Source organism: Gigantopelta aegis, chromosome 14 (assembly GCF_016097555.1).
Source record: "Gigantopelta aegis isolate Gae_Host chromosome 14, Gae_host_genome, whole genome shotgun sequence".
NCBI classification, from domain to species: Eukaryota; Metazoa; Mollusca; class Gastropoda; order Neomphalida; family Peltospiridae; genus Gigantopelta; species Gigantopelta aegis.
Window position 1 is genome coordinate 32,094,125 of NC_054712.1, and position 13,852 is coordinate 32,107,976.

Sequence of the window (13,852 nt, forward strand, 5' to 3'; positions counted from 1 at the left end):
GAAGATAATAACTTACCACCGTTAGATGATTTCTATCTTTTTACAAACTACTTAAAACACCTAACGAAGATAATAACTTACCACCGTTAGATGATTTCTATGTTTTTTTTCCAAACTTTAAACAAAGGCGAATCTGACGATGACGAAACAAAAAATAAACTTGGATAACTCAGATAGTGAAAATGTTTTAAACAACAAGATTGAAGAACACAAAATATTTAATGCTATGAAACGTCTACAAAACGATAAGGCGCCTGGAATCAATAATATAATTAATGAATATATTAAAACAACTGCCGGCATGGTGCAAGCAATCTATAGTAAACTGTTTAACATAATCTTCGACAATAGTGGTTTTCCTAATGAATGGTTGACTGGAATAATTAAACCCATTTTTAAAAATAAAGGAAATCGTTAATTACCAGGAAATTATAAACCAATAACGTTGCTCTGTTGCATCTCTAAACTATTCACCACAATTTTAAATAACCGATTAAATGTTTTATTGAAGAAAATAAGGCAGTGAGTAAATATCATTTCATTTCTTATAATTATCGTGCTTATATCCAATTAAGGTTTAAGCACGCTGTCCTGGGCATACACCTCAGCTATCTAATGAATGGATGAATGAATGAATGAATGTTTAACGACACCCCAGCACGAAAAATACATCGGCTATTGGGTGTCAAACTATGGTAATGCAAATAAATAAAGTGATGATCAACATCAATATAAAAAATCAAGACATAAACAAAAGCAGTGTAAAGAACTGTGCAAAAACACAAATATCACAGACTCTTACGGATACTGAATCCTACTCAAAACTTCAATTTTGTGCTGTATTGGCCATTCTCAAAGAGAATGTTACACCCCTGCACCACGATGAGGTTACAGCACACGCAGGGGCTCAGCTATCTGGGCTGTCTGTCCAAGACAGTGGATTACTTGTTAGTTGGTTAATGAGAGAGAAGAGGGTGTAGTGGCCTTACACCTACCCATTGTGCCCCTAAGAACTCGCTCTGGGTTGGAGCCTTTTCCATTAACAGCATGGGATCTTTAATATGCACTTTCCCACAAACAGGACAGCACATACCATTGTCTATGATATACCAGTCGAGTTGCAGTGGTTGGGAAGAGTTAAAAATTAAAAAAAACAAAAAAACATTCATTGAATGGGTTCACCGAGGGGGTTCGATCCTGTGACTCAAGCACCTCAGGCAAGCGCTCTGCAGCCAACTGAGCTAGCTCCCGTCCTAACACTGAAAAGGCGAGTTCTCTCTCTTGATGGACCAAGCGTCGAAATAACCGTGTGTTATGCTAGTCTCAAACGATCAACTGTCACGACGGAGTTGGCTAACTCGACAGTTGTGTTGTACTTTTTCCCACTCCGAACTGACGACTGGTGGGTTCAGATTAACTAGTCGGTAGTCGAAGATGTGTACGTTGATCACCGAGTTGTACGAGTGCTCAAACTAGCACCTGGACAGTTGGCCAAAACCGTCGTGACAGTTGGTAGTCGGATACTTGCATTGGACATAAATATAGCTATAGCTTAAATTGTGTTAAGGGACCGTGAAACAAGTATAGTAGTGACATTATTTTAAACTCCAAATATATGTTGTTTGTATAAGACAAAATATATAACACAGAGGAAACACGTGGTAATTGCTTTATTCAGATTCTCTGACACATTGTCAATCGTCATTATGGTTTGTTTCATGGAGCGTTTGCTACCATCATCTGTCAAAGAAAGAGAAACACAAAACAACAATCAGTTTAACTAATTAATTAACTTAGAACAGTCAGTATATTAAAATGCCTGCGTCCTAGGACAAACTCAAAATAGTTCTTTTTACACTAAATACCAGTAGCAGTCCAACAAACACGCGCTCGCAAACATATAAATACACTCACACACAAACATACACACACACACACACACACACACACACACACACACACAAACAAACACGCGCGCGCACACAAACACACACACGCGCGCACGCGCGCACACACAAACACAGACGCGCACACACAGTCTATAGGTGTTCCCATTGAAACTAATTTCGATTTTTAGTAAGCGCCACATCCAGTCTATATTATGAGTCTTTAAATGGAGTTGCCAATCAGGAGCCTAATTCACAAAGGTCTCTTAGGCTCTGCTAGACAACAAAGTATCCTCTTTGCAAGTCTGTTTTAGCATTACACTGCGAGATTGCAAAGTTACGAGAGTTTAGTGAATTAGGCCCCAGATATCTTAAATCGATATCCATCATATGTGCTTATTGCCATGTAATATAAATTTCATAGTTTCTTCTGATAGTGTGAGAATCATTATCCATTATCGGAATGAGGATGTGAGGGTTAAAACCTAGGATTTCTTTATGTTTAACGACTGCTAGTTGGTCCAAGTGTTATCTCCATCGGGTATGTAAGACATTTATAAAACCAGTTATTGGATGATAAGAATAAATATTTAAATCTAATTGATTTTTTTTTTTTACTTACCCACGTTTAATATTTCTCAGACTGTTTAGGGTTTGTCACATACTTCAAACTTCCAACGCCTGTCTCTGAAAAACCGGAGGGGAACAATATTTTAAAAATATATGTCAGAAAATATCCAATTAACTAATGACCATTAATGGTCTGTTTATCGTATATTACATCTGAAATACACACCAAATTGGCTTTCATAATCAGCCATACATAAAATGTATGATGTGCTGAAAGTAGGTCAGGGGAAGAATATACTTTCCAAACGCAATAATATTAAGACTAGTATCACTCAATGCACCCATTGTAAAGGAAATAAAAGCGGAATATGTATTTAAAGTTAAATTTTGATTTGTTTAACGACACCACTAGAGCACATTGATATAACAATCATCGGCTATTGGATGTCAAACATTTGTTAATTTATAAATATTTGTTTAATGACGTTTAAGACTATATAGTGTCTCTAACATTGTAATTTCGACATTTGGGAGAGAGAGAGAGAGAGAGAGAGAGAGAGAGAGAGAGAGAGAGAGAGAGAGAGAGAGAGAGAGAGAGAGACAAAGAGGTAGAGAGAGAAAGCCATGCAGGCTACTTTTACCTATAGAGCTGGAAGAGATATTAGACATGGTAGCACATACCATACCATTCATAAGCTAATCGTGGAGCAACTGTATGGTGCATGAGTGTGGCTGGCTCCCAAAAAAGACATCTCACTGTAGATTAACTGTGGTTATCCCAGATACGAACGCTTAACGTATAAACCAATGCCTCTTCCAAAATCGATCACACTGATGGGAGAGGCGGGGGTGGGGCATAAAATATTAATTAATTATTTAACTTGAACGTTCCAAACAAGCTGTTGTAGTGCACGCCTGTCGTGGGCACACGTTTTGGCGTTGGTCATTTCTTAAGACCAAGCCAGGACACTTTTATAGTCTAAACTCAAGACTAACAGAGTCTGATACTTTATCGCCATGGCAACACCATACAAATTGCATACATGTGACGTCATTAAAGATTCGAGTCCAGCGTCTAAAGTTGTATAAGCACAGGCCCGGCTCTAGGCGTGTCCGGGTGGGCGAAACTATTGTACTTACTCATGACGGTTACTATGGTAACTGAAAGCGCCCTTCAGAACCTTGTTGCTAGGAATATAATAGTTGAGATCGTTATCAAAAGTGTTATGGTAGCTGGTAGAAAATCTACAGTTCTTCAAAGTTTTCCCTGAAAAAAAAAGAAGAAGAACATTAATTACTATTTATTTCTAATCTGATATTTTATAATTGAAATGTCTAAAAATAGCTATATACCAAAAACTATATAAATCTAAACACAACACAACAATTTAAATTAGGGAGCAGGCTGATTTTTGCCCGAATTAAATGAAAATGCCCGAATCTGGATAACAACATTTATTTATATTAGGATTGCTACCAAACAGTTATATAGGGATGCATACGAACCACTACGCAGTTTTACATCAACTACAACTAATATTTTAGAAATACGTGGTAAAAACATTTCAGGCCAATCTGATTAAAATCAGCTCCACTGGGTCTTTAATTTCCAGTGGAGCCGATTTTAATGAGATTGATTTCACGCTAGCTCATTTTGCCCGAATATCTGTCGTTTTTGCCAGAATTTGAGGCTTTTCTCCAGCACCAGGGGGCCAGATGCCCTCCCATGACCCCCACCCCCGTCTCGTAAGCTTATGTTTGCCTTGACCACGATCTCATGACGTCACCAACAGCATGTCCTGTCCGCAAACGTCTGGGTGATTTTATGGATGTAAAAGTTATTGAAAAAATATTTTAAAAATAAAAAGAAACAGACAAAAAACATACGTGGGCATTTATGAAGCCAGAGGCTGGTATTCTAAAATCCCAGATGAAGATTCTCAAATAACTGTCGTCGTTTACCGTATTTATTAAGGTCTCACTATAGAGGTGACTTCCATTTGAGAGTTCATTGATCACGGCCCACTACAGTTCCTAACTGTGACATATGTTGTGGTTCACGTATTCACTTCTAGTAATTGGGGAAGAATTCAAACAATTTGTATTTTCAATGGTAAGCCTTCTGGCTGGATTTTGCCCATGTTATTTTGTATCATTTTGTTTTGATCCTTTGGGACATGGGTGTCTATCAGGAGAGGCGGCCGATATGAATAGGTCCCTGGACAGATGTTTTGGACCGGTACTACAGCCAGATGCGGTCATATAGCAAAAACCTGTGATGAAAGTGTTCTCAATTTTTTAGATGGAAAAAAAAAAATGTTCGCAATCTATTGGCAATCTTAATTTGAAATTGGGCAATTTTACATGGATTTCAATGGCCGATGACATCTGTGTAGTGAGACCAAAGCTACCTGGGATAGAACAGCAGCGGAACTTGAAACGTCTATCCTCCGTGGGGTTGCTATGGTAACTGCCGATTCCGGTGATGACTCCATTGTTTGCGCATTGGAACAGTAGCGGGTCGTCAAAACCGTTAACATAGCCTGGAGGAAAACCAACAACAATAAAAACATAAAGAAAATTTTAAAGGTTTTCGAAACATTGATATATTAACGATCGGATATTGAATGTCAAACATTTGGTTATTTTTGACTCGTAGACTAATTTGTTTAACACACCACAAGAGCACATTGATTTATTAATCATCGGCTATTGGGTGTGAAACATTTGTAATTTTGACATATAGTCTTACAGAGGAAACCTGCTACATTTTCCCATTAGTAGCAAAGGATCTTTTTTTATGCACAATCCCACAGACATGATAGCACATACCACGGCCTTTGATATACCAGTCGTGGTGCAATGGCTGGAACGAGAAATAGCCCAATGGGCCCACCGACGGGAAGCGATCCCAAACCGACCGCGTAACCAGCGAGCGCTTTACCACTGGGCTACCCCCACCTACCTTCCAACGATTCATTTATTAATATCTTCATATGAATGTGTGTATGAAAATAGAAAGCGTTTGTATGTGTCTTTGCGTGCGTGCGTGCCTGTGCGTGCGTGTGTGTTATAAAAATAAAATAACCAACCTGACCACACACAGGCCGCTTTAGCTCCAGTGTGTATGCAGTCAAATTTCCACAGTCTGTCTTCGTAACGGTTGCTATGTTGACTGTTGATTCGTCTCAAACTTTCACCAGATGGACAACTGAATTGAAATGGTCGATCCCACCAGTTTTCCCAGCAGTGGACACTGCCAACAATACACACAAAAACGGCAACACAGGCCAGTAGCTAAAAATAATAATTAAACATATGCATAGAAACCAGTAATTAAAATTGAAAAATTCACATTGACCAGGGCCCGTGCTTATAAAACTTTTGTCGTAGTAGTAAACTTTAGTCGTCGAGACTCAATCTCTAATGACGTCATATGAATACAATTTGTATGGCGTTGTCATGACATTAGTGTCTCAGACTCTATTGGAAGTTTGTTTTGTTTACGACACCACTAGAGCACACTGATCTCTTAATCATCGGCTATTGGATGTCAAAACATTTGGTAATTGTGACCAGAAGTCTTAGAGAGGAAACCCGCTAAATTTTTTCATTAGTAGCAAGGGATTTTTGTATATGCACCATCCCACAGACAGGATAGCACATACCACGGCCTTTGATATACCAGTTGTGGTGTACTGGCTGGAACGAGAGAGATAGCCCAATGGGCCCATCGACGGGGATCGATCCCAGACCGACCACGCATCAAGCGAGCGCGTTCTCACTGGGCTACGTTCCGCCCCCACACTATTAGTCTCGAGTCTAGACTCTAAACGTTTTATAAGCACTTTTATAAGCACTAGGTCAGTAACTGTAAAATGTCATCAACTGTACTGAAAAATATCCCGAACTGTCAAATATACACGTAACTGTAAAATATTGTCATCTGTCTGATAGATCAATAGCTGTAAATTATCATGAACTGTTATATAGACAAGAAACTGTAAAATAGTATCAACTGTCAGATAGATTAATAATTGAAAAATATCACGAACTCGTATAAATCAGATGCTGGAAAATATTATCAATTGTCAAAAATATGTTTCAGCTTGAACAGAAAATTCCTCTTTAAATATCACATTTAATATTTATATTTCATATTTATATTTCATATTTATTTATATTTATTCTACTTTCCTACTTTATATTTTTACGAACCCCTTCCTCCTAAAAAAAAAAAACCCAACAAAACACAATAACAACAACAACAACAAAAACCCAACAAAAAACCCAAACAAACAAATACAAAAAATAACAATAAAACAAAACAAAACATTACAAAAAAAACCCAAAACAAACAAAAGCAAAACAACAAAATACATTTTTGGAAAAGTAAATAACAAATGTAATTTACACAGCAAGCAACACACGTAAGACATATTTGGTTTACCTTCATTTCACGGCTGTAGTTTGAGGTGTATCAGTTTGACGAAAACTCGTCACTTTTATAGATGATCGGAACATCCTGGACTCCCTGATAAACACACCATTAATTACCAGGTGACACAAATCCAGTAGGTGTATTAATGTCTTTTAAACAAACACATAAAACACGAAATACTCCTTGTACATAATTAACCAAGTTTTCTTTCATCCGGCTAAGAAGTATGAACACAAACAAATATAAGTGTATTAGACTGCAAATCCAAAATGACTGTCATAATGCTGCTACTACTATTACTACTACTGCTACTAATACTACTACTGCTACTACTACTACTACTACTACTACTACTAATAATAATAATAATAATAATAATAATAATAATACGACCACTACCACTACTACTACTACTACTACTACTACTAATAATAATAATAATAATAATAATACGACCACTACTACTACTACTACGATTACGATTACTGCTACTACTACGACTACTATTACTACTGATACTACTGATACTACTCCTACGACTATTACTACTACTACTACTACTATTACTACTACTACTGCTGATACTACTACTACTAATGCTACTACTACGACTACTACTACTATATTACTACGACTACTACTACTACTTTTATTACTACGACTACTACTACCACTACTACTACTATTACTACTACCACTACTACTACTATTACTACTACTACTACTACTATTACTACTACTACTGCTGATACTACTACTACTAATGCTACTACTACTACGACTACTACTACTATATTACTACGACTACTACTACTACTTTTATTACTACGACTACTACTACCACTACTACTACTATTACTACTGCTACTACTACTACTACTACTACTACTACTACTACCACTACTACCACTACAATCACTACTACTAATAATAATACTGCTACTACTACTACTACTACTATGACTACTACTACAACTATTTCTACCACTATTATTAATTATAACCAAAATAACAATACATGTAACAACAAAACTCCAAAAACAACAATAACAAAACATTCCGCACGGCTCGTTAATAGAACGCAGGTTTAATTTGTCATTACCAGAAAATAATATTTGTAATACGACGCGTCGTCGTGTTATTAAACTTAACGTTTGTTTTGTATAACGACAACACTAGAGCACATTAGTTTAATACTCATCGGCTATTGCATGTTAAACGTTAGAGAAACCCGCTACATTTGTTCATTAGTAGCAAGAGATATTTTGTATGCACCATCCCACAGACAGGATAGCACATACCACGGCCTTTCATATACCAGTCGTGGTGCACTGGCTGGAACGAGAAATAGCCCAATGGGTCCCCCGACGGGAATCGATCCTAGGCCGACCGCGCATCAATCGAGTGCTTTACCACGTTCCGCCCCCGTCATGATATTACATAATAATTATAATTATTGTAGTAGCCACATCTGGGTGAAGGACATATACGGTGTCACCACATTTTGCGTCTGAAAACGTTGGTAAAGATGAAACTAGTAAATTTTGATTCATTATTTTTGTTACTTGATTATATTGTAAGGTTGTAAATTATATAGCTTAATTAATGTATGCATGAATTTGGCAATGCTTTAGGAAAAAAAAGACAAGAAAACAAGGGGGTAAAAAAGGAAAGACGTCACAATAAAATGAAAAGTATAACCTTGAAGCAAAACTTTAAATCATTTCCGTGTATTTGTTTGTTTTGTATATTAAACCAATGAGATTTAAGCCGGGCGCGTGGGATTATCTAGTTTTGACATTTCTCTGAAAAAAACATGCGTGAGTTCTCCTACCCGGAGCTATTACCGACCTCTCCGTATGATGAGTTAACCACGCCCCTTCAGTGAACACGTCGCAACAATTGCTAGGTTAGACAATAACTATTTTAACTCATTTTAACGCTAATTATACAAAATCTGTACACACCGATCAGATCATTTTGTTAAAGATAATGGCTGCCAAACAAAGTTGCGACCATAGCCTGTGTAACACTATCAATTATTGGTCCAGACCGGTTGTCAATCAAAACACTTAAAGTTTGTTTTGTTTAACGACACCACTAGGACATATTGATTAATTAATCATCGGTTATTGGATGTCAAATATTTGGTAATTCTGACACGTAGAAACCCGCTAATTGTTTTCATTAGCAGAACAGAACAGAACGGAACAGAACTTTAGCAGGAAGGGATCTTTTATATGTATTCTCCAATAGACAGGAAAGCACATACCACAGCCTTTGACAAGTTGTGGTGCACTGGATGGAACAAGAAAAAAAAACCCAATCAGTTGAATGGATCCAGCGAGGTGGTTCGATCCAGTGACGTGATCAACTCAGGCGAGCAGTCAACCGACTGACCTAAATCCCGCCCCGGTTTGTCAATCACGCCGTACGGAGAGGTCATTTTGTTAAACCGGATAATGGCTGCCAAACAAAGTTGCGACCATAGCCTGTGTAACACGATCAATTATTGGTCCAGACCGGTTGTCAATCAAAACACTTAAAGTTTGTTTTGTTTAACGACACCACTAGGACATATTGATTAATTAATCATCGGTTATTGGATGTCAAATATTTGGTAATTCTGACACGTAGTCATCAGAGGAAACCCGCTAATTGTTTTCATTAGCAGAACAGAACAGAACAGAACAGAACGGAACAGAACTTTAGCAATAGACAGGAAAGCACATACCACAGCCTTTGACAAGTTGTGGTGCACTGGATGGAACAAGAAAAAAAAAACCCAATCAGTTGAATGGATCTAGCGAGCACTCAACCGACTGACCTAAATCCCGCCCCGGTTTGTCAATCACGCCGTACGGAGAAGTCTGTTATGTTGACATAAACCGGATTCAGTGGTGGGTGTGGTTAACGCAAGATACATAGGCCTACATGGCTTGAATCTCGGTTCCCGCTCCTACACCGAACACGTGTTATTGTTTCTTTATATTTATTTTCGTGCTTATACAGTTCAAGCAAGCTACCCCGGACACACACACATACACACACACACACACACACACACACACACACACACCTACCTCAACTATCTAGGCTGTCTGTCAAGGACAGTGGGTTAGTGGTTAATGAGAGAGAAGTCGCTGTAGTGGCCTTACATCTACCCACTGAGTCAAGAAACTCGCTCTGGATAGGAACAGGTACCGGGAGACAGGCAGAATAGGGAATAGCGAGGGGCAGATAGAGAGAGAGAGAGAGAGAGAGAGAGAGAGAGAGAGAGAGAGAGAGAGAGAGAGAGAGAGAGAGAGAGAGAGAGAGAGAGAGAGAGAAAGGGTGAGAAAGAGAGAGAAAACAGTCAGCTAGTGAGTATGACATACAGAGGCAGACATAGTGCCAGAAACATAATATGAATAAATACACAGACGGACAGAGAGATAAATACAGTCATACTGAAATACAGAGACAGTCATTGAGAGAAACAGAGAGATAGTTATACAACAAGGGACAGCCAGAAACAAGAGAGGCAAATAGGCACAGACCCACAGACACATGGTCAAACACAGATACACATACACATTGGCACACGTACAGCTACCCACACACAACACAGACACATACACATACATACAGATACACACACATACACACACACACAGAAAATAAGCTACATACACAGACACACACACACACACACACACACACACACATATATGAATAGACAAACAGCTACATACAAAGACACACACACACACACACTCAGATGCGCTCACCTACACGCAGATATACACTGAGACACATAGACATATGGAGACAGAGAGATACATACAGAGATACAGATAGTGACTGAAAGAATCCAAGAAGAAAAAGAGTCATATTGAAAGATGGACAGGCACAGAGGACGAGAGATAGACAAAGATATGCGAAAAGACGCACACACGCACATGGGACATACGCACATATATGCAATCACACAAACACAGATACAGATACCAGCACACACATAGAAACGCACAGACACACATAGAGACACATAATGAACACAAAACATACACACACATATAAATACAAATAAAAACACAGGCAGACACACACACACACAGATATACATACTCAGATACGGAGAGTAGTTGAAAGAAACCGAGGGAAAAAGAGCGATATAGAAAGGGACAGACACAAAAGGAGAGAGACAGACAGAAATATACAGACAGAGGCGTGCGCATACATACATACATACATAACATACATACCAGAGGCAAGCACACACACATACAGACACAGACACATACACATAAACATACAGACACATACACACAAAGATACAGCCACACATATATACACATCCACATAGGTACACTGAGACACAGACACACACAAATACACTGACGCACGATACACACAGAGATACATGACACCCAGACACACACGCAGGTAAACACGCAAATACCTACATATACACAAACACATATACATACACAGATAGAGACACACCTAAACACTCACAGAGACACACGACATAAAAACCAGACGCACATGCGCGCGCGCGCGCACACACACACACACACACACACACACACACAAAGACACACACTGACATATACACATATAGATACACATATGTACAGAGACTCACAAACACACAAGCAGACACACAGACATAGATGCGAAAACAGATACACAGAGATACACACATGAATACACGCACATACGCACAAGGAAAAACAGAGAAGCACAAACACACACATATACACACATACGCACACACAGACACCCACCACATACAAACACATATACAGACTCACACATACACATATCCAAATACACCGATAGACACAGACACACTCACACACAAAAACTTACTGACAAATATAGACACACGCAGACTCGCACATACACACACAACACAGATGTACACACAGAAACACAGATGCACACATATACGCACACAGGTACACAGGAACGGACATACATACATATTCACGTACATATGCACACACAGACACATACAAATACACATCCACGTATACAAACAAATATACACATATACATACACGCGTACGCAAATGCATACGCATACACACATATACATGTATACGGATATACCAACACACACAGATACAGCAACACAGAGAAGACACAGATACACACACACACAGACACAGATACACACTCAGACAGAGATACACACCCAAAGACACATACATACAGACATCAGTAACACATACATACAGTACACACACACACACACACACTCGGAGAGAGAGAGAGAGAGAGAGAGAGAGAGAGAGAGAGAGAGAGAGAGAGAGAGAGAGAGAGAGAGAGAGAGAGAGAGAGAGAGACAGACAGACAGACAGACAGACAGACAGACAGACACGCACAAACACACACACACGCACAGACAGACACACACACAAACACACCAGTTTAATACCAACTAAGGAGCATCTGATACTGTGGGACAGATTTAGTATACTGTAAATGCAAAACATAATTATTGTAATTAATATTTTCATACGTCAAAGAAGAAACATTTCAAAGTTGTAAAATGTAGTTCAATCATCTTAGAAACACCATCTGTAATGACTAAAATCGGTTTTATCAACAAAAATAATGAAATTAAAACGTCGGTTACAATAGGGGTCGCTATGCATGTTTACATATATTATATACTAATATTGTGGCTAGAATGATGGAAATAATTGTTGAAAAGGTTTCAGTCCTGCTAATTTTCACCGAATACCTCTATTGTTTTTGCCCGAATTTGAGGATTTGTTCCAGCACTGAGGGACGGGTGCCCCCCTTCCCTCCCCTCCCCCGTCTCGCACGGTTATGTATAGGGTTCAGGTTAGGGTTTCGCGATCGCTGACCATGGTAAGTTGTTAACTGGACTTGGTTTACTATGTATTGTGACACAAACAGTCAGTGAATAGATATAGCAAGATTTAAGGTAGTTACTTTCTGCAAGTATTAATTAGTTTGTGTCCAGTCCCGATCATAGTGTTATATTGTATTTCGTTTTCACACATTCACCAGATGTTTAATTAGTGTTCCAAATTATTCAGAAACATTAGTGGATCAATCAAATACCTATGTACCGCCAATATTGTTTTGCCGTACCATGGTCTTGATAAATATAAAATATCCCTCAGATTACTGCTTTTCCGTGCGTGGTCGTGTTAAATATGAAAAATCCCTTGTTGCTTTTCCGTGCGTGGTTTTGTTAAATATGAAATATCCCTCGTTGCTTTTCCGTGCGTGGTCTTGTTAAATATGAAATATCCCTTGTTGCGTTTCCGTACGTGCTCTCGTTAAATATAAAATATCCCTTGTTGCTTTTCCGTACGCGGTCTTGTTAAATATAAAATATACCTTGTTGCTTTTCCGTACGCGGTCTTGTTAAATATAAAATATACCTTACTGCTTTTTTGCCGATTATTACATAAACGGGAGTGTCATACGGAATTTATGAAACGACTTTAGGAATTGTTTTATTTCCCTAGCGAAAGAGAGAGGTATAATTCAATTCCTAAACAAATTACAAAATTTCGTATGGCCATTTCCGCGAGTTCTAATTTATTTATTATCCATAAAATATTATTTATAACAAATGTTGAATATGACTGGATCGCTTCACAATCGAAGTTACTAACATTCAACGATGCCTCTTGCAATGCCGCTGAATAATGTCAACTTCACCAATCGCGATTGCCGCAAGCTTGGAGCTGCCTTGGGACGTCAGACGTGTGCCATAACAGTTTTCAAACTATGACCCATGCCGTAAAGATAGCGTGGGATAAAGTGGGAAAATACGACATTTATGTAACCGTTTATAAAGCAAATGGGTAATAAATTATAGGGTGTTAGACATACAATAACCGTAGTTTAAACTGTGATCTGGTGTCATGAAACATACGCGATTCCTCTCCAAATACAGGCTGCTTGTTAAATGTGTTTAACG

The 13,852-nt window shown here is 38.4% G+C and overlaps 1 protein-coding gene across 1 annotated transcript; it reads right to left on the reverse strand.

Moving 5' to 3' along the window:
- Positions 1 to 1,653: 1,653 nt before the first annotated feature.
- Positions 1,654 to 6,912, reverse strand: LOC121389189 (dermatopontin-like). Its single transcript, XM_041520793.1, has 6 exons — positions 6,907 to 6,912; positions 5,549 to 5,753; positions 4,868 to 4,999; positions 3,597 to 3,723; positions 2,509 to 2,573; positions 1,654 to 1,740 (listed from the first exon to the last, which is right to left on the reverse strand). Exons 1-5 carry the CDS (start codon positions 6,910 to 6,912, stop codon positions 2,534 to 2,536), a joined length of 510 nt encoding a protein of 169 aa, XP_041376727.1. The 3' UTR covers positions 1,654 to 1,740; positions 2,509 to 2,533.
- Between the last annotated feature and the right edge of the window lie 6,940 nt (positions 6,913 to 13,852).

Coding starts and splice junctions, on each gene's coding strand:
- LOC121389189 (XM_041520793.1), bottom strand. Junction 3,724..4,867: donor CCGCTGCTGTTCTATCCCAG/GTAGCTTTGGTC, acceptor TTTTTTTTTCAG/GGAAAACTTTGAAGAACTGT. Junction 2,574..3,596: donor TACCATAGTAACCGTCATGA/GTAAGTACAATA, acceptor CCGGTTTTTCAG/AGACAGGCGTTGGAAGTTTG.